The 22,462-nt window shown below is 45.1% G+C and overlaps 1 protein-coding gene across 1 annotated transcript; it reads left to right on the top strand.

Annotated features, from left to right (window-relative positions):
• The first annotated feature begins 237 nt into the window (after positions 1–237).
• LOC122935135 (processed variable antigen-like) lies at positions 238–22,066 on the top strand. Its single transcript, XM_044290900.1, has 4 exons — positions 238–354; positions 409–649; positions 20,450–20,701; positions 22,062–22,066. The coding sequence occupies exons 1-4, from the start codon at positions 238–240 to the stop codon at positions 22,064–22,066; spliced, it is 615 nt and encodes a 204-aa protein (XP_044146835.1).
• Positions 22,067–22,462: the final 396 nt, after the last annotated feature.

Genomic DNA, 22,462 nt, shown 5'->3' with positions numbered 1-22,462 from the left:
ACAGCGATCTGCACTGTCACAGTGCCTGAGGTTAGTTGTAGTATTGATATAATGACCATAATGGACTAACATTGCAATATATAATACTTCTTGCTAAGATATGAGCAAGGAGATACAGCGAATGCTGCTGTTATAGTTTCAGGCACTACGGATCTGCTTTTTATTTTAAGAAACATTGGCAGTACTGCTCCCCTGCAGAACAGTTCCTGATGGAGAACATGTGGCCTGTGTGCAGAGATGTTGTCTGCGGAGAAATGGTGTGCAATGAAGGAGTCTAGAGAGAAGCAGAAGGCAGTAAAGGAGTCTGGAGACAAACAGAGTACAGTGAAGGAGTCTGGAGAGAAGCAAAGTACAGTGAAGGAGTCTGGAGAGAAGCAGAGTACAGTGAAGGAGTCTTGAGAGAAGCAGAGTATAGTGAAGGAGTCTGGAGAGAAGCAGAGTATAGTGAAGGAGTCTGGAGAGAAGGAGAGTACAGTGAAGGAGTCTGGAGACAAGCAGAGTACAGTGAAGGAGTCTGGAGACAAGCAGAGTTCAGTGAAGGAGTCTGGAGAGAAGCAAAGTACAGTGAAGAAGTCTGGAGACAAGCAGAGTGCAGTGAAGGAGTCTGGAGACAAGCAGAGTGCAGTGAAGGAGTCTGAAGACAAGCAGAGTGCGTCACATAGGGCAAGGGCTGTTTGTTTAATGTTGGTGACGTACCCGGCATTTTTTGGCATGATAGGCGGAGGCTTCCACCTAGCAGTGATCCGGATGACGTCACCAGTACTAATGGGTGGTCTTTAGCGCTGCTTAAGCCTGTAAAACAGCTATTTTTAGACCTGGTGTGAGCCGGGAAGGAATTTTCTTTTTCTACGCCTGTTTTAGGTATACAAAATGTTCTAAATCTACACCAGCAAGGAAGCTGTCTTACATTTAAAACGACGGTGGATGCGCTGAAGTTATGTAGAGGCCAGTCTTAAAAAATGACCCCCATAATGTCTTTTTATACGGACCAATAATCAGGCCAATTATCAGGGTGCTACGCTCCAACGGGTGTGGACCCGCTGTGCCACTTACCGGTTTGGCTTTGGGCCAAACTTGGGAGCTGAATCTAACTGTTCCCCTGGTTTTCACCCTTTATCCCGCTCCAAGATGCGGAAGCTGGTCTTAGCTGCAGGGGAGACACCAGGTCGCTACCGCAAGAGTGGTCCTGGTTAAGTGGCAGCTGGCCGAGCAGGCCAGAATGCCCCAGTGCAAACACTGGGGATACAGGCAGGTGGAGCGATCTGTCACTGGATGGAAGGAGCGCAGCAGCAGAGTCAGATGAAGCAGAGCTGAGTGTCACGGACGGTGTACAGGAAACAAGGCAAAGCAACATGTATAAACGACTCGCTGGATCCAAAAACTAAGGAACCAAGGGAGACCCCTGCAGAAGACCTGGCACTTTCCCTGGCTGCTCAGCCTAAGCAAAGATCCGAATGGTGGAGGTTTGCATATCCACGAACCCTGACTATAAAGCCCTGAGCACCCTACAATAGTGAGGGGACACGACCACCGGCTCCCTACACAAGATACGGAGGGAGTCAGGGTCACCTGGGATCCAGCAAACAGAAAATAACAGATAAAGGTACAACACTTAGCTTTGAAGCAAACAGGAGGACAGAGTCAGCGTGCACACACACTCCAGGAAGTAGTATAAGCCGCCCAGAAAAGCCTTCTGGGGAAGAATTTAAAGGGAAGCAATTAGTCCAACACATAACAGCTGAGAGAGGCTAACGAGAGGAGGAGCTGAATACCACAACACAGAAACTCAAGGAGGAGGTTCTGAAAGGCCTCTGTCAGAGCTTCTCAGCTGTCTGGTTGTGACACTCTGTCAGAGCTTCTCAGCTGTCTGGTTGTGACAGTACCCCTCCCTCTACGAGTGGACTCCGGACACTCAGAACCCACCTTCTCAGGATGGGACCTATGGAAAGCCCTGATGAGACGAGAGGCCTTAATGTCCGTCACTGGGACCCACATCCTCTCCTCAGGACCATACCCCTCCCACTGAACAAGGTACTGAAGAGAACCGGGGACAAGACGAGAATCCACAATCCTAGAGACCTGAAATTCAAGATTCCCATCAACCATAATCGAGGAGGAGGCAAAGGCGAGGGTACAATGGGTTGAACATAAGGTTTCAATAAGGACTTATGAAAAACATTATGGATCTTCCAAGTCTGAGGAAGATCAAGACGGTATGCAACAGGATTGATGACAGACAGGATTTTGTAAGGCCCAATAAACCTAAGACCCAACTTCCAGGAGGGAACCTTCAATTTGATATTCTTGGTAGACAACCACACCAGATCACCAACATTCAGGTCCGGACCAAGCACACGTCTCTTATCAGCCACACGCTTATATCTCTCACTCATGCTCTTTAGATTATCTTGAATCTTTTGCCAAATAGATGACAATGACGAGGAGAATCTGTCCTCATCAGGTAAACCAGAAGACCCCTCTCCCGAGAAAGTCCCAAACTGTGGATGAAACCCATATGCACCAAAAAATGGTGACTTATCAGAGGACTCCTGACGACGGTTATTTAAAGCAAACTCAGCAAGGGACAAAAAAGAACACCAATCCTCTTGATTCTCCGCCACAAAACAACGCAGATATGTCTCCAGATTCTGATTGACGCGCTCTGTCTGGCCATTCGACTGCGGGTGGAAAGCAGAAGAGAATGACAACCGAACCCCCAAGCGAGAACAGAAAGCCTTCCAGAATCTGGAAACAAACTGCGTGCCCCTATCAGAGACTATGTCTGAAGGAATACCGTGCAATTTGACAATGTGATCAACAAATGCCTGCGCCAGCGTCTTAGCATTGGGCAAACCAGGAAAAGGGATGAAATGCACCATTTTGCTAAAACGGTCCACCACCACCAGAATCACAGTCTTCCCCGAGGAACGAGGCAGGTCCGTTATGAAGTCCATGGACAGATGTGTCCAAGGATGGGAAGGAATGGGTAAGGGAAGGAGAGGACCTGATGGCCGTGAATGAGGGACTTTGGCACGAGCGCAAGTCTCGCAGGCTGCCACAAAACCCTCAACCGACTTACGAAGCGCAGGCCACCAGAATCTCCGAGCGATGAGATCCAGTGTGGCTCTTACCCCCGGGTGCCCAGCAAGGACCGTATCGTGGTGTTCTTTAAAAATCTTGTGTCTTAAAGCGAGAGGCACAAACAACCTCCCAGGAGGACAAAGATCAGGAGCCTCTGACTGGGCTGCCTGCACCTCTGCCTCCAATTCAAGAAAAAGAGCAGAGACCACCACACCTTCAGCCAAAATGGGACCCGGGTCTTCAAAATTCCCGCCTCCCGGAAAACAACGTGACAGGGCATCTGCCTTCACATTCTTAACTCCAGGGCGGAACGTGACAACAAAATTAAACCTAGAAAAGAACAACGACCATCTGGCCTGTCTCGGGTTCAGACGCTTGGCTGACTCCAAGTAGGCCAGATTTTTATGGTCAGTAAATACGGTAATAGGGTGTCTGGCTCCCTCTAGCCAATGGCGCCACTCCTCAAAAGCCAACTTGATGGCCAACAATTCCCTATCTCCCACATCGTAATTTCTCTCTGCGGAAGGAGAGTTTTCTTGAGAAAAAGGCACACGGTCGCCAATTGGCAGGAGAGGAACCCTGAGACAAGACCGCCCCCACACCCACCTCAGAAGCATCAACCTCAACTATGAAGGGTAAAGAAACATCAGGTTGCACCAAGATGGGAGCGGAAGCAAAACTCTCCTTGATATCAGAAAAAGCCTTACGCGCCTCTACTGACCAAGAAGAAAAATCTACCCCCTTTCTGGTCATATCAGTGAGTGGTTTAACAATAGAAGAATAATTCAAAATGAACGTCCTGTAATAATTGGCAAAGCCCAAAAAACGCATCAGCGCCTTTTGATTCTCAGGAAGCTCCCACTCAAGCACAGCGCGGACCTTCTCGGGGTCCATGCGAAAACCAGAAGTGGAGAGAAGAAACCCCAGAAATTTAATTTCTGGAACCGCAAACACACATTTTTCCAGTTTCGCATATAATTTATTCTCCCGCAGGATGAGCAAGACCTGACGTAAATGTTCCTTATGAGTTTTGAAATCGGGAGAAAAAATCAAAATGTCATCCAAATACACCAATACAAATTTTCCCATCAAATGATAAAAAATGCTGTTCACGAAATGCTGAAAAACGGCTGGGGAATTCATCAAACCAAAAGGCATAACCAAATTTTCAAAATGGCCCTCAGGGGTATTGAAGGCCGTCTTCCATTCGTCCCCTTCTCTGACCCTGACCAGGTTGTATGCCCCTCTTAAATCTAATTTGGAAAAGACTTTAGCCCCAACAACCTGGTTAAATAGGTCCGGGATCAGAGGAAGCGGATAAGGGTCACGAATTGTGATATTGTTCAGCTCCCTGAAATCCAGACAAGGTCTTAAAGAACCATCTTTTTTCTTAACAAAGAAAAAACCAGCGGCAACATGTGACTTCGAGGGTCGTATGTGTCCCTTTCTCAGACTCTCAGAGATATAAGCACGCATAGCGATCCTCTCAGGTTGGGAAAGATTGTATAAACGAGATTTAGGCAGCTTGGCGTCTGGGATGAGATTAATAGGGCAATCGTACTCCCTGTGCGGGGGCAAATCCTGAACTCCACTCTCAGAGAAGACATCCGAAAATTCAGAGAGAAAAGATGGTACAGTCTTAGTAGCAACCTCAGAAACAGATGTCATGAGGCAATTCTCTCCAACCATTTATTTGCCTCGCTTGCCAATCAATGGTGGGGTTATGCTTAGTGAGCCAGGGCAGCCCCAACACCAGAGGGGTGGGTAAACCGCTAAGGACGAAACATGACACATCCTCAACATGAGCATCACTCACAATTAAACGGATATTGTGAACTATGCCCTTTAATGATTTTTGAGAAAGTGGAGCGGAATCGATAGCAAAAACAGGAATATTCTTTCCCAAAGTGCGCACCTGGAAACCATGAGTTATCGCAAATTGATTATAAATGAGATTAACCGCTGCTCCACTATCCACAAAAATCTCACAAAAAATGTTCTTGCTCTCTAGCGCCACCCTAGCCGGCAGGACAAAACGGGAACTACAAGCAAATGGAAAACCTTCAATTTCCGCCTCAACCCTGCCAATAGTAACAGACGGAACATTTTTAAAAGATTTTTTCCTGTTTGTTTCTTTATTACTCCCAGAAAACTGCCTGAATCTCCTAGAGGGACAAATATTTGCCAAATGATTTATACCTCCACAACAAAAACAAACCCTCCCATGCGGGCTGAATCTTCTATTGTCAGAAGCAATCAACCCCAGCTGCATGGGCTCCTGCTCAGAAGGGGCTGACGGCGACTGAGACCCCTGCGCACAGAACGGGACCGCTGCACTGTCCTGGGACTGAGTATGACAGGAAGGGGACATCTCTCCTCTCTCTCTAAGACGCCTGTCAATACGAACGGCCTGAGACATAGCAGAGTCCAAAGAACTAGGCCTCTCATGAAAGGCAAATGCATCTTTCAATCCCTCTGAAAGACCATGGCAAAATTGACTTCGGAGCGCAGCATCATTCCAACCAGTATCAACTGCCCATCTCCGAAATTCTGAGCAGTATATTTCTGCGGATTGTTTACCCTGGCATAATAGACGTAGTTTAGACTCAGCCAGAGCAATACGATCCGGATCATCATATATCTGACCCAGGGCTAAAAAGAATTCATCCACTGAACGGAGAGGCCGTGCCCCCTCCGGCAGCGAAAAGGCCCAGGACTGAGCGTTACCTCTGAGCAGCGATATAATGATCCCCACCCTCCGTTCCTCATCACCAGAGGAGTGGGGAAGAAGGCGAAAATGGAGTTTGCAAGCCTCTCTAAAACGCACAAAATTCTCACTACCCCCGGAGAACGTATCCGGGAGCGAGATCTTAGGCTCAGAACAAACTCCATGAACGCAAGCTGAACCGGTCACTTGAAGCTGAGAAAAAGTCTTACGGAGATCAGCTACCTCCAATGAAAGACCCTGAAGGCGTTCAGCCAAAAGTGAAACCGGATCCATGCTTGAGACGGTTATGGCGGCTTATAATGTCACGGACGGTGTACAGGAAACAAGGCAAAGCAACATGTATAAACGACTCGCTGGATCCAAAAACTAAGGAACCAAGGGAGACCCCTGCAGAAGACCTGGCACTTTCCCTGGCTGCTCAGCCTAAGCAAAGATCCGAATGGTGGAGGTTTGCATATCCACGAACCCTGACTATAAAGCCCTGAGCACCCTACAATAGTGAGGGGACACGACCACCGGCTCCCTACATAAGATACGGAGGGAGTCAGGGTCACCTGGGATCCAGCAAACAGAAAATAACAGATAAAGGTACAACACTTAGCTTTGAAGCAAACAGGAGGACAGAGTCAGCGTGCACACACACTCCAGGAAGTAGTATAAGCCGCCCAGAAAAGCCTTCTGGGGAAGAATTTAAAGGGAAGCAATTAGTCCAACACATGACAGCTGAGAGAGGCTAACGAGAGGAGGAGCTGAATACCACAACACAAAATAATAGATTTAGGACCTAACCTGGGCAAGGTTAATAACAACTTTATTTACAAATGCCTGCACGGGCAATAACAACCTATCTTGGCCCAAGTACAAATTTAATACTTCACTTTTATTGTTTAATTCATTAAAAAGTGTCACTGATATATGTGATTCACATGTGATGGGACACAGACACACAAACAGAATAGCCTACTAAAGTGTTAAAAACACAGTCACACAACCCACTGTGAGAGACGGTGGATGTGGCCGGTAAGAGGCGATGCATATAACCGCTTGCTCCAAAATGCGTGAAGAGCAGAGGAGGATGCAGTGCCACCACGTCCCGCATATATTGTACCAGTTAGATTCTACTGGACTGTCGGTCCAAAAACCATAGTGGGAGAGTGATGCCTCAATCCCACTATGTGGATCAAGAAAAATATATTAAACCCACCCCTGTTTATTAATGCCAGGGTGTGTTTGCCACGTCCGCAGGTGCTGGTGACCTGTCTGACTATCCAAATTGTTGCCCTTTATTTGTAAGGGAAGGGGGGGGGGATTTGTTTCATCACCCCACTACTCAACTGGAAGTACTATTTGGCACCAGTACTTAAATACAGACAGTGGCTTCACTATTAACCACCTAGAATGGTGGTACATTCAGGGTTAACATTAGTATTTTCCTCTTCAATGGTACAGCCTGTTTGAAATACCAGGCACGTACCTATGGTACTAACGGGACTGGTGACACTACTCTCCCACTAGGTGGGCAGCCTGCTGGTGGTGCCAGACAGGTTACAGTGCAATGATCAGCCTACTGACACTCTCCAACAGTGGGAGACATGACTGCTATTTAAAACTTAAATCTGCCCCCCGACATGTTTCGCCAGTTACACTGGCTTCCTCAGGGGTAACGGGCAGCAATGGATTACATGACCCTGACTATAAAGCCCTGAGCACCCTACAATAGTGAGGGGACACGACCACCGGCTCCCTACACAAGATACAGAGGGAGTCAGGGTCACCTGGGATCCAGCAAACAGAAAATAACAGATAAAGGTACAACACTTAGCTTTGAAGCAAACAGGAGGACAGAGTCAGCATGCACACACACTCCAGGAAGTAGTATAAGCCGCCCAGAAAAGCCTTCTGGGGAAGAATTTAAAGGGAAGCAATTAGTCCAACACATAACAGCTGAGAGAGGCTAACGAGAGGAGGAGCTGAATACCACAACACAGAAACTCAAGGAGGAGGTTCTGAAAGGCTTCTCAGCTGTCTGGTTGTGACACTCTGTCAGAGCTTCTCAGCTGTCTGGTTGTGACACTGAGTTAGTGATTTAGTAGAGCTGGAGCTGTTACAACAGCAAAGCTGAATAGCTCAGGTGCAGCAAGTGTAACAAGCTGAACAGCAGACAGAGGTATGGTCGACAATCCGAATCATACACTTGAGAGCAGCGAGGTACAGGAGGATCAGGCAGAGATGAGGTCAGGATACAGGTTAAGGTCAAAAGCAGGATATCAACACAGGAACAACGAGCTGGAACCTTCGCTGTAGAAAACTACAATATTGCTCAGGCATCACAGGAAGGGGGAAACACCCTTATAAAGGTGGTGCCTGGCTGGGATTGGAGAGAAGGCGGAATCAGTGGCGTGCACGAACCCTTAAAGAAACAGGACGCGCGCAGCTCCTAAAAGGTGCAACTGAAGCTGTAGCCGCCCGCGACAGTGCAGGAAAGCGGGTCCGGAACCTGCAGCGGAGAAGAGGAGCCTTGTGTGCAGTTCGGCTGAGGTACATAGCAGGATGCGCTGCACGCTGGCGGCTGCCAGCTGCCATTGTTACACAGGGTTGAGCATTTCTATAAATACTCGTTACTGAAAAGTTGCAAGGTACAAGTTATCTGGGATCTGCTGCTCAGGAACAATGATTTCCTATGGGGACAAGTGATCACTGTATCGATCGCTTTTCCCCGTACAGTGGAGGTGATTGTGGCATGTAAATGCAGTCATAATCTCCACCAACGATCAGGTAATTATCGGAAACTGTTAATTTCTTTCCAATAATTGCCTGATATACCAGTCCTTGTAAAAAGGCCCTTACTGCCAGATGATTGCTGGGGTACCTGATGGGAGGACACTGTGATTAAGGAACCCAATTATCAAGTATTGATTATCCAAAGTGTAACGCCCCAGAGTGGCATTACCACTTTTGCACCCTGCAACTATCTCTAATGGGCTAATATGATGTCATCTATGTATTTATTGCAGGTCCTTCACAATGTGCATTCCTATGTTTGCAACTGTTATGTTCGTGTAATTTGCAAGGTTCACCAGCAGCAAATACGTCAGAGCTACAGTTAGGTAGAATGGAGCTTTCCATTCTATTCTAAAACCTCCTCTGTTACAGCATACAGCTAAAGAAAAGTTATTCAGTCAGCCTGTCAGCACAGCAGAGCCAGAGAGCAACCGATGTACTAGAGTTGAGTGTGTTCGCCTGCCAGAGTTAATGCTAAAGCCTGCTGGGAAACAAGACAAAGCCTGAAACTGTTAGAGAAACTTTATTCAAATAAAGCTGTTATTAAACTTCATCACAAGGTCTGGACTCAATTTATTCTCACCCCCTAATTCAACTACCACCTTTTTATTGCTTCGGGTCCAATGCCTGGGGTCCAGCGTATCCATGTAGGAGCACCGTGACACGTGCACCAACATTAAGGGACATTTAGGCCACCCTACACCACTCTGGCATTCCTACACCTGGGTACCATCCACAATATCACTAAAAGAGGCCCTGTGCCCTTGTTGCTTCGATGCAACTGGCATCACAAAACAAGTACTAGTACTCTTAAAGGGCCCTGGGGGGAGGCGCCCGCTGCAAAAGCAGAGAACCTCTTTAGCATTACAACAAGTTTCAGCATGGCTCAGTAAGTGATGAATGATCACCATAATGGGATTTTTACCTTGAAACACACAATCTTTGCAGAATTTATTAACAAGTTTCCTCCTTGAAGGGCTTGTACATGTGTTTAATACTGAAGACCTAATGTCAGAGAGCAGCAACCAGCTGTTTGAAGAGGCTGCGGCTCTCTGGTGAGCTCTGAGGCCTCCTCGTAGCTTGCCGAGCACAGTGCCATCCATTGGATAGTGGCTGTACTTGGTATTGCAGCTCAGCCCTATTCACTTAAAGGGGACTGAGCTGTGCCTAGACCATGTGACCGATGAACGTGACATCACATGGCCTAGGACAGTGATGGCTAACCTTGGCACTCCAGCTGTGGTAAAACTACAACTCCCAAGATGCCCCCCTTGCTTGGCTGCTCTCAGAACTCTATAAAAATAAGTGGAGCATGCTAGGAGTCGTAGTTTCACCACAGCTGGAGTGCCAAGGTTAGCCATCACTGGCCTAGGAAGAGGCTGTGGTCCTCATGGACACACTAATACCTCTTTGAGCAGCTGACCTGCAGGGGTGCCAGGATTCGGACCCTGGACAGATATCGATGACCTATCCTGTGGATAGGCACATGGCCTAGGCACAGCTCAGTCCCCTTCAAGTGAATGGGGCTGAGCTGCAATGCCAAGCACAGCCACTTTATAATGGACGGAGCTGTGCTTGGTAAGTTGGAAGGATAGGTCATCGGTATTAAATTCTTGGAAAACTCCTTTAATTAAAAAATATGAAAAAACACAATGCAAAAGTGGAGAGAAAGAAAAAAAAAATCATTTCTCCAAGCTGCTCCATTGATGAATGATTAAACACATCATGGATGGATGCTTGACAACAATAAAGGCATTTATTTTATGGCTTAAAAGGAAGGCAATCAAACTGTCTCCTTATCAGATTCTGTTACACAGAACAAGTCATGTGATGAAGTGAAAATGGTGACACGCCGCCGTGATTGACAGCCTATGAATTACAATGCGCCCAGCAACGGATCCGAACAAATCTAATTACATATAATTTTGCATTTTCCACTTTTTTTGTTAACTTGACACATGCATAAAGGTAAGTGCACAGGCCTCCGGGATCCCCCACCTTCCCTCCACTCACTGAGCTGTCAGTTTCGGAGCAACAAAGATTTGATGCATTTTTAATTTTTCTGGGGCTGTCGTTTGTGATTTCAGTTTTAACACAAGTCTACCACATTAAAAGAATGATATGTGTACATCGCAGCTCATCTAGCATAGAGTTATGAGTTGTATTAAATGTTGCGTTCTCTATGTTAAAAGGAGTTTTCTGGATTTTTATTACGATACAATGCACTTTATTGATCACAGCAGCTCATCGTGACATGAATTATAACAGAAGACAATTGACAGTAACACACCTGGGACATGACACCACTTCATAGCATAAGGTACAATAATACAAAAGTTCAAGATAAAAAGTTCCAAAAAGTTTTGAAGGGTACCAGAACAAACATAAAAACACTGAAAACAAACCAAAAACAAATAGTAGAGCTGCTGCAAAAGGTCTGCCACTAGCATGACACCATCTATTGTATATTTAGGACCTATCCGGCCAAAGTCTGACCTCTGCAGATAAACTGATGGCGGTGGAGGTGGGGAGAATATTTCAAGGGTTTTCCAAGTTTTTATTTTACTGATGACCTATCCTCTGTATCTGAACATAGGGGGCTGGCACCTGGGACTCCCGCCGATCAGCTGTTTGAGAAGGCAGCAGTGCTTGCAGTAGCGCAGTGGCCTTTTCTCAGTAAACCAAGCACAGCGCTGTGCATTGTATAGTGGCTGTAATTGGTATTGTGCTCAGTCCCATTCAATTCAATTCAATGGGACTGAGCTGAGCCTAGGCCATGTGACCAATGAATGTGAAGTTACACAGTCTAGGAAATGCAGGAGAGGGCCGCGGTGCTACTGCTAGTGCCGATGTCTTCTCATTAGCATGGGGCAGTAGTTTACCTACCTAAGAGACAGGGAACCTGAATGACATGAAGCTAATAGTGGGGGCCCAACTCAGATCTGTTTACCACTGACAATGTCTACCAAAACAGGCCACTAGTGAAATCTCCCTGCATGCAGATGTATATTACACATGCAGTTAGCTCCCTCTAGTGGTAGCACTATGCAGACAGAGTTCTATAATCCATTAAATCAGCTTTTCTGAATCAACATATTATGAAATCAATTGGTGCAGAATTTAGACTCAAAAATGTAATAGTAGACATTAAGGGTAGGATCACATGAAGGTTTTTGAAGGAGGCTCCGGCTGAAAAATCTGCAGGAAAATCTGCCTCAAAACCTCCTCCATAAACTGGGGGAATCTACCCTAAATTTAATAAAAGCCTACAGCATTGGGCAAAGCTCTTAGTTGGCAGTGGGGTCTTGTAGTATTTTGAAAATAGCATTAGTTACGATTACAGAAAACATAAAATACTCTAAAAATAGTGAGGAAAAATTATATATATATATATATATATATATATATATATATATATATATACCAAAAGTTTGTGTAGATTAATACTATAAAATGCTGTTAGTTTTCTTACACTTTAGTTTTATGACCAATACTTTAGTAACACCTTCTATGAAGTCTTTATGAACGTCTATGGAAATCCTTTTGTTTCAACATGGAGAAGAGGAGAACTGATATCAGACCAAGTATGCACCATCCATATAGTGATGACCAACCAATTGACCTTAAATGGCTTGTCTGGTAGATAATGGGCTAAAAAAATTATATAAAACAAGCAGTGCTCACCTAATCGATCCTCCAAAGCTTAGCCGATCTCCCAGTGGTCTATACTTCCTGGTGCTTGTCACCAGACAGGAAATACTTATTTTGCCAATCACTGGCTGAGGTGGGTCACCACTGTGGCCCAGTGATTGGCTGAGCAGTTATTTTCTGGCTGTTGAGAGGCAAAAGGAAGTATGGACCAGTGGGAGACCTGATAATAAGTGATGAGCGAAGTTAAGAAATTTGATTTGTGACTAATTACTTTGTCACAAAGCACATTGTTTTGTATGAAGCAAGCGCAATGACAGTCAATGGCGATCACACCCTCCAAAACCCCTCTCCTCGTCATTAAACTCCTCAAATGCTGCATTAATCGCTGATCGTGGCATTTGAGATTAAAATTAAGGTCTTTCGGGGGTTAATCCGGTTGAAAAAAAAAACATACTCACCTCATCCATCTTGATGATGCCCGGCCAGCATGATGATGGAATCTCAGGCCCAGCCAGTGCAGTGCCATGGTGACATCACACGTCACCCCACGCTAGATTTTTCGCTGTATCTTCAATCAAGACGCCCGTGACGGCCTTTTCGCGAGCAAATGGATGAGGTGAGTATGCATTTTTTGCCACCATTTCAGGAAAAAATATATTTGTTACCACAAAGTGTGAGGAAATTCAGCTTCGCAGGGAATCGAATTTTTCCTGAAATGGAGGCAAAAAAAACATACCTTCCATTCGCTCAACACTACTGATAATCATCAGAGGATCAGCGAGGTGACCACTGCTTGTTCTTATTTTTATAATTCACTCTGCCCCTAAGAATTTTGTTATCCTCTGAAAAAACCCTTTAAATATGCTTTACATTCTAAATCATGACTTGGCCATAATTCTGCTCCCGCTAGACCCATCTCTGATCATCTTCAGGACTCATGTAAAAAGTCTTGTGTAGTCTTATACCCAGGATAGTACAAATACAAACGTCTCAATTTCTATGACTACTTAAAATTTACATTAACTGTCTATGTCAGATAGGGGTTATCAGGGTCCACCATTATTTTGAGGTCCACCCTCTAGCCATACAGAACATGTACACATCATTAATTCCATTGTAATCTTTGTTATCATTTTACACACAGGAAGTGTCATTAATGAGGTCTAATGGGGTTGTCCTCTGCTGAATCTTTTTTAAGGATCTATTACTGTATCATAGCCTAGGCTCCTGGTGGGCCAGTGCGAAACACACTGCGTTTTTTTTCATAGCTATGTCAAGGTTTGATGCCACTGACGGGTCAAAATTGATCATTCAATATGTATTTCGATGGTGGAACAAGATGTTGAACACACATTTCAAAGATATAAACCAGGAATCTCGGCTAGATAGATCCTTTAATATCAACCCATGAATCACCTAGATCAGAATTCACATCCCAAAGCTTGAAAGGAAACACAAGGAGAGGGAGAGGGAAAGTAGGGATTTCCTACACAGTTGGATACATACATTATGAGCAAATGTGGCTAATCTGGAACTAATCAAGAACATTTGGATGTGTAAACAGAGAAATCACCATTTTCTGTACTGTAGCCAAGTGAAACATTAGCCTGTCTGGGCACATTTTGCATGTTGGTTAGCACTTACATGGTGGTCACTGGTATTACTGAGCGAATGTCCGGATGATGCACTGTCACGAGGGTGTCAAGAGCCACGTCTGACTTCGCTATACCCGGGGTCAGGAAGTCGCAGCGGGTGGCTGCGCGCTCTATGTCTAAAGATAGCGCTGTTACTTAATGGTAGCTTTCTGTGTTTGCCTTGTCTCACTCAGGGATCCGTAGCTCCTTCTCCTCAGCTGTTCCTTGTCCAGCACTCCCAACCTCCTTATATTCCCCTCTCCCACTTCTCTGGTTGCCAGATATAGAGCTTCCTGCCTGGACTTCTATACTGACCCACTGGAGCTGTGTTGCTGTTATTCCTGGTTGTCGTACCAGAGCATTACCCTCCGGATTCCTGTTGGTCTTTTGTTGTCCGCTGTTGTCACCCACCTGGGATTATATGTTTTGTCTGTATTGTCTGTCCTCTCCTTGGTGTTTTCCTTTAGTGTTAGTGGTGCGGACTAGTGTTCCCACCGCCCTATTCACTACCTAGGGCTCATCTTAGGGAAAGCCAGGGTTTAGGCACGTGATCAGCGTACGGGTGAAAAACCAGTCTAGGGACGTCAGGGCAGTCAGGTGCCAGCCTGAAGGTGAGTTAGGGGTCACCACCTTTCCCTCTCCCTTGGACAGGGCCTTCCCTTTTCCCTCCCTTTGCGTAACGTAAGTGATTGGCACGCCGGTCGCGATATGCACATCAAGTTGGTCATACTTACCTATACGGTATATGAAACATGCCACAAAGGTTGACTTTCCCCTACATAATGCACATCAGCTGTAGTCTGTATAACATGTTATAAATGTGTATCACTGCAGGGTCACATGCCCCTTTGGGACTGTTAATGATCAGGAGGATCAGTGGTAGATGTGGGACCACTGTGCCAAGTTACCAGTTTGACTTTGGGATAGACCCTAAGGGCGTTATTCCGATGCACCTCTGGTCTTCACCCTTTAACCCATATACAGGGATCTGGTCTTCGCTGGAGGGGAGCAACCTGTCTACTACCTCTTGGGATGGTCCTGGTACACTTGGCGGCTGACCCGCAAGGAAACAAGAGACACTGATGCAAAGCATCAGAGGTCCAGGCATATCGCAATACATGGACCACAGCACATTAGCAGAACAGAAACCCAAACAGACATAGAATAATAGGACACGTCAGACAGAAAAACAGGAACACTGAACACACCGAACAACAAGCAAGGCAGAACTGGCAGACACAAAACCAGGCTTCAGGATCACAGACAAGCAGAAAAGATGGGCAAAAAACAAGGAAACGGAACAGGCTTCAGAAATGCAATGCACCGTTTTTCTATCCATTTTTTCCTAACGTATACGTCAAATGGAGGCATAAAACATGATGTGAACCCACTTTAACTTATTAATTAACTTTATATTAATTATTTCTGGGGGCAATGGAAAAGAAAGCTTTTGATGCATGTTGTGTTGTTCACTGTATGTTACAGTTTTTTTTTGTTTTACTACTCTTACACAAAAAATACACTTTAAAAAAAAGTTTGTGATTTTTCTGTTGCCACATTCTAAGAATCATAACTTTGTAATTTTCCCATTGAGGGAGTTATTTTTTATTTTTATTTTTTTTGCAGGACAAACTCTTCACTGGTACCATTTTGGGATACATAGGACTTTTGGATCACTTCTTATTCCACTATTTGGGAGATAGAATGAACAGAAAAACAGCAATTCTGGATTATTTTTTTTTCTTCAATGCTTTCACTAGGGATGAGCAAATCGACTTCGGATGAAACATCTGAAGTCGATTTGCATAAAACTTTGTTCTAATACTGTACTGAGCAGGAGCTCCATACAGTATTTTAATATTTTGGCTCCGATGAGCCAAAGTTATTGCTTCACGAAGTCTTGCGAGTCTTCACGCAATAACTTCATAAATTAATTTGTACTGTAAAAAAACATTTCCCGAACTCTGGTTTGGTTCCAAGGTACCACATCGCGAGACTTTGCGAAGCAATAACTTCGGCTCATCAGAGCCAATACATTCTAATACTGTAAGGAGCTCCTGCTCCGTACAGTATTAAAACAAAGTTTTATATGAATCGACTTTGGATGTTTCATCCGAAGTCAATTCGCTCATCCCTAGTTTCACCTTGTGGTATCGATCGATTTTCAGGAGTTCGGGTGACGAACCGGGCTGTTTGCGTGGGTTTACTCCAGGTACTCTGGTTTCCTCCCACACTCCAAAGACATACTGATAGGGACCTTAGATTGTAAGCCCCATTGGGGACAGTTGGATGCTAATGTCTGTAAAGGGCTGTGGAATATAGTAGCGCTATATAAGTGCATAAAATAAATAAATAATACACTGCTGGGTGGAAGCTTCCGTCTAGAAGTGAGCCCGGTGATGTCACTGGCACTGATGGGCGGGCTTTAGCGCTGTTCTAGCCTGTAAAATGGCTAGGGCAGCGCTAAAGTCGGCACATCAGAGCCATTGACGTCACCAAATACACTGTGTATTTTTTATTTATTTATTTTACACAGTGTATTATTTATTTATTACTTTTTGCCCTTATATAGCGCTACTATATTCCACAGCGCTTTACAGACATTAGCATCCAACTGTTCCCAATGGGGCTCACAATCTAAAGTCCCTATCCGTATGTCTTTGAAGGGTGGGAGGAAACCAGAGTACTCGGACTAAACCCACGCAAACACGGGGAGAATATACAAACCCCATGCAGATGTCCTTGGTAGGATTTGAACCTAGGACGCCAGCGGTGCAAGATACCAGTGCTGAATAAAAAAGCCCTTGCCCTGCACGATCCAGCGCAGGGCAAGGGAGCTTATCGGATCATGACATGCTCTGGTGCTAACATCAGAGGGGCTGCCTGGGTGAAAATATGGGTATGTCCCGGTTCAGATCTGAACCCGTACAACCCCTTTAAAACAAAAAGCTATCTAAATGTGGCATCATTGTAATTGTACTGACCCAGAGAATGAATGGCATAGACGAAAGTTTTATGGGACGAATCCCATAAAACTGTGACGGAATTCTGTTTTTTTATTTTTTTAAATTCTACCCGATTTGGAATTTTCTTTTCAGCTTCCCCCTTTATCATATGCAACAGTAAACGGTGCTATTAGAAAGTACAACTTGTCCCACAGAAAGGCCCTCGTGCGGCTATGTGATTGGAAAAAGAAAAACGAAAACGCAATAATGGAAAATAGCAGGGTGCTCAAGGTGTTAAAGCTAGGCAGGACAAAGAGAGCCCTTCCCTTCAGAGTTTTCTCTGATGCCAGCTGTCAATAACACCCACACTGACACACGTGGGCTGGGGCACAGCTGTTAGGCCTGTACGGTCAGGGATGAAATGTATGTATCTGATCTTGCATTATGGGGTATATGAAGTCCAGCTGATCAGGTCATGTGTGGTCTCATCTACCTATAAATTGGAGTAGGTTTTGGGAAACCGCTGAACCACTAGGTTGAACACATGGGCTAGGCATGGTATGTGTGTGAGCTTGCCGAGCTCCAAAGCCGCCACCAAGTTACGGCCATTATCAGACACAACCATGCCTGGTAATCCCCTGCCACAGCCCTGCGGCGGTGTGCTGTTTGTCACCTAAGCAGATCAGTTTAAGCACTGCCTGTTGCCGCTTTCCCACTGCAGTGCTACACTGCTTCCAGCTACTGACTGATGTCTGACTGACGCTGCAAGATGATAATTCAGAGGTGGAAGTGGAGGAGGAGAGAGGGGAGGAGAAGGGGGGGGTTGCAGCCACTAACTTAGGTGGTGGCGGAAACCCTGATGGAAGTAGGGCCCGCAATCCTTGGCGTCGGTAGCACCTGTGCCATCCCAGGGTACGACTCGCTCCCGGCCTCCACAACGTTCACCCAGTGTGCCATCAGGAAAAGTAACGTCCCTGGCCAAAAGCACTTGTCCATGTGTCAGTCGTTAAGTGGATCTTCCCAATAACTGCGTTGGTCAGGGCACGTGAGATGTTACGGGACACATGCTGGTGTAAGGCTGGAACTGCACACCGGGAAAAATATTGGCGGCTGGGGACAGAATAACGCGGGACGGCCACCGCCATCAGACTGCGGAAAGCCTCAGTGTCCACAAGCCTAAATGCCAGGGCCAGCAATTTGGAAAGGCTGTGGGTGGGTGGCTGGGTATTTGCGCTTTCGTTCAAAGGCCTGGGGTATAGACATCTGTACACTGCGCTGGGACACAGAAGTGGATGTTCTAGCTGATGGTGCTTGCGAAGGTCCAGGTGCATGGCGGGAGGCATCCGGGCCTGCATCTTGGACAGGGGATTGCCCAGCACGTAACACAGGGGAGGAGGAGGTAGTGGTGTGACCCCAGACACTGATTGTGGACCCAGGCTTTCGGCCCACCTATTAGGGTGCTTTGATGCCATGTGGCAGATCATGCTGGTGGTGGTGAGGTTGCTAGTGTTCACGCCCCTGCTCACTTTGGTACGGCACAGGTTGCAAATGACAATACTTTTATCGTCTGCACTTTCCTCAAAAAAGCGCCAGACTGCGGAACACCTACCCCTTGGCAAGGGAGATTGCCGCAAGGGTGTGCTCCGGGGAACAGTTGCGGGCCTGTTTGGTGTGGCCTGCCTTCTCCCTTTTGCCACCCCACTGCCTCTTCCAACCTGTTGCGGTGCTGTGGATCATTCCCCCCTCTGTACTACTGTCCTCGCTCGGCTTGCCACCTTCCCAGGTTGGGTCAGTGATTTCATCGTCCACCACCTCCTCTTCCACTTCCTCACTCGGTTATCCTCCTGACTTGTTGACCTAACAACAACCTCAGTTATTGACAACTGTGTCTCATCCTCATCATCAGCCTCTTGAGACACTAATTGCCGTTGACTTATTGGCAACTGTGTCTCATTATCATCATCCACCTCGTGAAACACTAATTGCCGCTCCTCACCGTCATCTTCTTGTGACTGTGGATGCTCAAGAGTAGAGATGGCCTTGCGGTTCGCCCGGTGGTCATTTCGCAGTGAACTTTGCTTGTTCGTAATTCGTCAATCAAGCGAATATAAGTTTGCGCGTGCTGTACGCGTATTGCGCGCTGTGCTTACTGCGCGAAACGGGTGTGGCCTAGTTTTGCTAACTGTTTGCTGAGCTTAGACTGGAGAAAATGGTTGGAAGCAAGTATAGCGAACTTGAGGATAAACTTCTGATAACTGTGAGTAATTTGACATTACATCACTGTTTTTGATTAAATTCCCCATGCATGGCAGAATAATAGCTTGCTTTATATGCAGATAAATTGTTTGCGATTGTTGCGACACATACAACTTTACATTTTATCAGGTCTGACTACATATTACTGATTGGTGCACTAAGTATTGTTGTGACATCACAGCACTATGTCTGTAGCATGTATGGACAGCAGAGAAATACCAATCACATGCACATTGCACATCCATTTTCCTGCCACACACTATATACCACACAAACAGTATATAGATTAGAGTTTGTGTCCTGCTGGTCAGGAGAAGGGTGCACCACAGGAATGCGAACCAGCTGTGCACACGTCATACCGTATCGTCACTTCACTAGACAGGTACATCTCTGCTCAGCCGGCCAATATCCAATTGCTCAGACCCCACACACATACAATTGCTATCCAATCCGATCTTATAACAATAACATTACATCTAATATTTAACCTTCAAAGACTTAAATATTTTTTGCTTTTGTTGTTGAGGACATTATTTTCAATCCTTGGATTTAAAAAATTTGGGATTATATGACGTATAGCGGGGATACGATAGGACCGTGGTCCAAGAGGAAAAACAAAAGATTGTGGAGGGCATACAGAATGAGCTATGGAAAGAGTATAAGGCCCAACATACATATACGTCCATAATCAAGCATTGGTCCGACGTCAGGTGGATCACTCGGATCCGTGACCGCAAATGCCCAGGTACAATGCTTACATTAATTTTGTATATCTCGCCAACACTCTGTAATGTATATATACAGTTATGCAAATAAGTATTTCATCCCTTTATAAAGGATGACTTAGTACCTGATGTGACACTTGAGCAAATCATCCGTTAAATCATACATCTCTACCTAGCTGTGAGTGTATACATATATATATATATATATATCCAAAAACGAAACAGCACCTCCTGAGACAAATCGCAGGTGCAAGCTACCCGGCATAATACAGCAAACAAAAAACAGTAGCAGCACTCCACTATATGCGCTAAGACTGCTTTGCAGTAACTATATGGCGTCATGTATTTTTGACCCTGTTCACACATTCACCTGTTTACTTAGTCTTAGCGCATATAGTGGTGTGCTGCTACTGTTTTTTGTTTGCTATATATATATATATATATATATATATATTTAAATACACATGGAGGTACAGATGTACAATGTAACAGGCTGATTTTGTACGTTTCACACACACATAAATATTTATATGTGTACATAAACTGCAATCATCTTTCTGTCAAGTAAAAGGCCCCGTCCATCATTACATTAGATACATCCCCCACTTAATTTGCATTTGTTATGAGTTCTAAGTTGTGTGATTACAGGGGTTCCAGTTCCTTCAGTCCACCACAGGAGTTCCCTGGAGGATGTGGAGATGGTGGAGGTCTCCGGAGGGGAGCAGGAGGAGGATGGAGAGCAGGCGGAACCCTCAGGGCTGCAGAATGCCCTTCCCCCACCTGATGTGGGCCAAGTTGTGGAGGTCGCAGGTGAAGAGGACGGACCCTCCCAGCCGCCGGATTCCCCCACCCCAGGTCAAGATGATAAAGAGGACGTTGTCACCAACCCCCACCAGGAGGGTAAGTATGTGTACACAGCAAAATAACTCTATACCCATAACATATACAGAAACATTAACTTTCTACTCCAGGCCAGTTTTCATCTTCCTGCCCAGGCCATTTTTTGCAAATCTGACATGTGTCACTTTATGTGGTAATAACTTTAACGCTTTTACTTATCCAGGCCATGGTGAGATTTTCTCGTCACATATTGTACTTTATCACCGTGGTAAAAATGAGTCAAAAAATTAAAATTTTATTCATAAAAAAATACTAAATTTACCAAATATTGGGAAAAATTTCCAAATTTCCAAATTTCAATTTCTCTTCTTTTATAATACATAGTAACACCTCCAAAAATAGTTATTACTTTACATTCCCCATTTACATTTTGAAAATTACATTACATTTTTTTGGGACGTATGAAGGCTTAGAAGTTTAGAAGCAAATCTTAAAATTTTTAAGAACTATTCCAAACCCAAATTTTTTCAGGTCCAGTTAAGGTATGAAGTCACTTTCTGAGGCTTACATAGTGTAAACCACCCATAAATCATCCCATTTTATAAACTACAACCCTCAAGCTAATCAAAACTGATTCTACAAACGTTGTTAACCCTTTAGGTGGGCCACGAGAATTAAATGAAAATGGGAATGAAATTTCAAAATTGAACGTATTTTAGCAGATTTTAATTTTTAAAAAATTTTTTATTAAGCACATCAAGGGTTAACAGCCAAATAAAACTCAAAATCTATTACCCTGAATCTGGAGTTTACAAAAACACACCATGTGTGCTCAAAAACTGATGTATGTTTGCATGGCAGGGCTCTAGAGTAAAACTGCCAAATATGAATTTTGATGACAGGCCTAAATTGGCAGACATGTATTTTAGGTGCCATGTCGCATTAAATTAATTCCTCCTGAGGTCCCTAAGAAAAAAAAAAGAAAAAACAACAAGTGACCCCATTTCGGAAAGAGCACCCCGGTACTAAAATTTTAAGGGATGGAAAGGGCACTTTGGACCTAACAGTTGTCTCACAGAAAATAGTATGTATTGGTTGTTGGAAAGTGGATATGCAAGCGAGATTGACTAAATCATAGATATAAAGTGGAAATATTACAGAGAGCATAAAGGATTAAATTAAATTTATTCACCATGGATGAGTGGTAGATTTTAAAACACTACTTCATGCACAGGCCAGGTTTTTCAGGGCAGGTTTCAGAGTGGTAAATGGTGTCCTTCCTAATACCACTTTTTGAACACACTTTTGGGTCCTTCCCTTTCTTGCTGTCTGGGGGAATTCAGCTGGGAATGATCTGTAACAGCTGCAAATGAAAAGCAATTCCAGATGTTCTTCTTCTTTTCTTCTTTTTTCTTTTCAGTATGAAGCGCTGCTATTGGCTAAAGCGTTGTTAAGGCCAATAGCAGCGCTGGCAGGGGACCAAAAACACTGGTGTCCCCTGCCTCACCTCGGAGGAGACAGGTGCTGACTTTTTCATTATCGTCACCTCCACATGACACCCACCACCTCCCACCCCCTGCAGCTATGGAGCTGCGATGCGCATGTGTAAGGAATCCGACCAATAGCAGCGATCGGGGCTGCAGGGAGCCGGAAAAACCTCCCGCAGCCCTTAGTTAACATAGCTGCCTGCTCGGCAGAGCAGCCTTTGCACCCCAATTCCCGAACGATTATGCCTGGTGGCGGGGTGTTCCTTGCACCGTAATAGAAAGGCACTGGGCGGCAAGTCATGTCCCGCTGCCCTGTACTATTACGGAGCAGGTC

This window comes from Bufo gargarizans, chromosome 4 (assembly GCF_014858855.1).
Source record: "Bufo gargarizans isolate SCDJY-AF-19 chromosome 4, ASM1485885v1, whole genome shotgun sequence".
In the NCBI taxonomy this organism is placed as follows: domain Eukaryota; kingdom Metazoa; phylum Chordata; class Amphibia; order Anura; family Bufonidae; genus Bufo; species Bufo gargarizans.
The sequence above is the reverse complement of the archived record's forward strand: the minus strand, read 5'-3'. Positions and strand labels throughout refer to the sequence as shown.

Coding starts and splice junctions, on each gene's coding strand:
- LOC122935135 (XM_044290900.1), top strand. CDS start 238: ATGTTGTCTGCGGAGAAATGGTGTGCAATGAAGGAGTCTAGAGAGAAG. Junction 355..408: donor CTGGAGAGAAGCAAAGTACA/GTGAAGGAGTCT, acceptor TGAGAGAAGCAG/AGTATAGTGAAGGAGTCTGG. Junction 650..20,449: donor GGAGTCTGAAGACAAGCAGA/GTGCGTCACATA, acceptor GTGTGATTACAG/GGGTTCCAGTTCCTTCAGTC.